At 47.8% G+C, this 2,575-nt stretch overlaps 1 protein-coding gene across 1 annotated transcript; it reads left to right on the top strand.

Annotated features, from left to right (window-relative positions):
* Nucleotides 1–441: 441 nt before the first annotated feature.
* LOC135638128 (dof zinc finger protein 2-like) lies at nt 442–2,356 on the top strand. The gene is made up of 2 exons (XM_065151092.1): nt 442–594; nt 1,127–2,356. The coding sequence occupies exons 1-2, from the start codon at nt 568–570 to the stop codon at nt 2,003–2,005; spliced, it is 906 nt and encodes a 301-aa protein (XP_065007164.1). The 5' UTR covers nt 442–567; the 3' UTR covers nt 2,006–2,356.
* Nucleotides 2,357–2,575: the final 219 nt, after the last annotated feature.

The following is a 2,575-nucleotide window of genomic DNA, read 5'->3' as shown; positions in this document are numbered from 1 at the left end:
AAGTCTAATCCCAAACCCGATTCAATCGTACATGAATCCGATTTAAGTTGGCCTGGGGTTAGGTCTGCAGTATCCAATTGAAGTTAAAGCATCTGTAACCCTGAAGTAGAGAGAGAGAGAGAGAGAGAGAGAGAGAGAGAGAGAGAGAGAGAGAGAGGACGATATTTGAATTGGGTTATTCCTTTGGTTTACGTAAAAAGAAAGATAAGGTGGTGTTCAGAATAATTTTCTAATAATTAATTGGAGAACCTTAAATATTGGTCTGAGTGGTTCTCTGATGTTTAAGATGATATTTCAGATCCACATATCGAAAGTTGAGGGTTCGAAACTGAGACACTATGAGCGTAGAAACAGCAATGGACAAACATATGATTACACAAACAGGAATTTTAAGCATTTAAAGTGGAAATAGGACAAATAGTTTAATATTGCGGTATAGAATCATCCACCACCACCTCTCTCACAAGATATGAGAGGCAGACACCACATCACAATCCATTCTGGTCAGCTGCCGGCATTCCGCTCCTCAGAATAGCCTCCTCGTCTTCTTCTTCTGTGAAGCTTTGCATGGATACTCCCCGGTGGCGTCCTCAGGTAATGTTAGCCCATGAACCTTGGTAATTTGCTTGATCTGTTCTTCCTTCCTTTTCTTTTAGATCTGTATATCAATCTTTCGTGGAGAGGATCTGCTGAATTCTTCTGTGTTGACCATTTTATGTCTTCTATCCAATGCTGCATCATCTTTTCTCTCTCTCTCTCTCGTCCTTTCCTTCGGCCTTAAGCTTTTAATTATGTCAACCCCACTCCTTTTGCTCAGCGAACCACTTTGTTCATCCTTTACCTTGTCTTCTTGCTTTCTCTTTATCGGATGCCATAAAGCAGTGGCATGAAAAGCAAGGCTTTGCTTTGATATGGCCCAAAGTGTGTGCACGTAATTTCCCTTTCATCTTTTCCTGGCTTTCTCTCCCATCTATAGTCTTCTGTCCTCTGACTTGGTTTCTTCAGAGATCCGTCAATGGCTATGTGTGATCTGATGCGTGTGTGACTGCTTAAGCGCCGATCCCTCCCTCTCTGTCTCTGATTTGGTTTGTCCATATGGGGATTTGGATCTGTTGGCGCTCTCCAGGCCGAAGGGCTGGTCGATCCCCTGCTGCAGGACTTTGCTTTCTCCACCGACAAAGGCGACACCTGCACCACTACCAGGCCGCAGGCGGCGGAGAGGAGGCCAAGGCCACACAAGGAGCAGGCCCTCGGCTGCCCCCGGTGCAACTCCACCAACACCAAGTTCTGCTACTACAACAACTACAGCCTCGCCCAGCCCCGCTACTACTGCAGGACTTGCCGGAGGTATTGGACCGACGGTGGGTCTCTGAGGAATGTCCCTGTGGGCGGCGTCTCCAGAAAGAACAAGAGATCCTCTCTCTTCACCACTGCCGCCGCCGCCAACTCTTCCTCCTCTGCCTCGATGACAGCCGCGTTAGCTACTGTCTCGACTTCCAAGAAGTTGCATGCTGACCGCGTCCCTCCATCCATCTCTCTCTCCACCAGCTCCGAAGCTCCAAAGTTCCACGAGGGACACGACCGCAACCTGGCGTTCCGCCAACATGGCCTCCCCGAGCACAGTGACTTCCCCACCTTAGAAAGCAGCAGTGGTCGTGCCGCTGTCGGTGCCCTCTCTGCCATCGAGTTACTGTTGGTGCCCAATGCAAGAGGCATCGGGCCGTTCATGCCGATGCCGATGCCATTATCGGATTACTCGACTGGATTTGGACTCAAAGAATTCAGGCCACCTACCCTTAGTTTTCCTTATGGAATCAGTGGAGGCAGTAGTGGCGGGTATGAGCGCTTGCGGGGTGTGCAGGAGAGTGATGATGGTAAGCTGCTGTTACCTTTCGAGGACTTAAAGCCAGTAGTCGATTCAAACAATGTTGCAGATAGGGGAAAAGCCGCCGGGGATCCTCCCAGGTTCTGGAATGGCAACATCGGAGGAGGAGGCTCATGGTAGAACAAAAAGTGAGAGAGAAAACCCTTCCGAGTGTACTCTAACAAGTGAATGTGTTTGCATACCCAATTTCAATTCCCGATGGAGGCACACATGCAGGAAGGATCACATGATGCATTGGTTCCTTATCCTTTTACTGTGGCTATATGAAGCCTCATTTTGTGTGGGCTTCAAATGGTTGTCTTGCAGGTTAAACATCAATAGAGGAAGAAGGAAAGAAGCATGTGATGCGCACCGTATGAATAGAAGAGAAGGGAGAAAGGAAAGAGCTGTGGCTTGCTTGTTTACATCAGGAACACAAGGAATTGGATGTTTGCATTCATGACTCACTTCAAGTATATGCTTTTTGTTCTCCCTTCCTGTCTTCTGCTCTCGGATGCCATTCACCATGCCGAAAGCATCGTCACTATACATCGGGGGAAGGCTGCGAGTCTGTCTCACCAAAAAGCTCCTCACCTAATGATTCCATGCATGATTACAGCTTTCTTTCTACACATTGGCAGACTACGTGCAACGATTCATGAAGAATTAGAAAACTCCATTAATTCTCATATATGAGTCGTGCATAGATGC

The sequence above is a fragment of the Musa acuminata genome, chromosome BXJ3-5 (assembly GCF_036884655.1).
Source record: "Musa acuminata AAA Group cultivar baxijiao chromosome BXJ3-5, Cavendish_Baxijiao_AAA, whole genome shotgun sequence".
In the NCBI taxonomy this organism is placed as follows: domain Eukaryota; kingdom Viridiplantae; phylum Streptophyta; class Magnoliopsida; order Zingiberales; family Musaceae; genus Musa; species Musa acuminata.
Note: the sequence above shows the minus strand (reverse complement) of the source record. Positions and strands in the feature narration are given on the sequence as shown.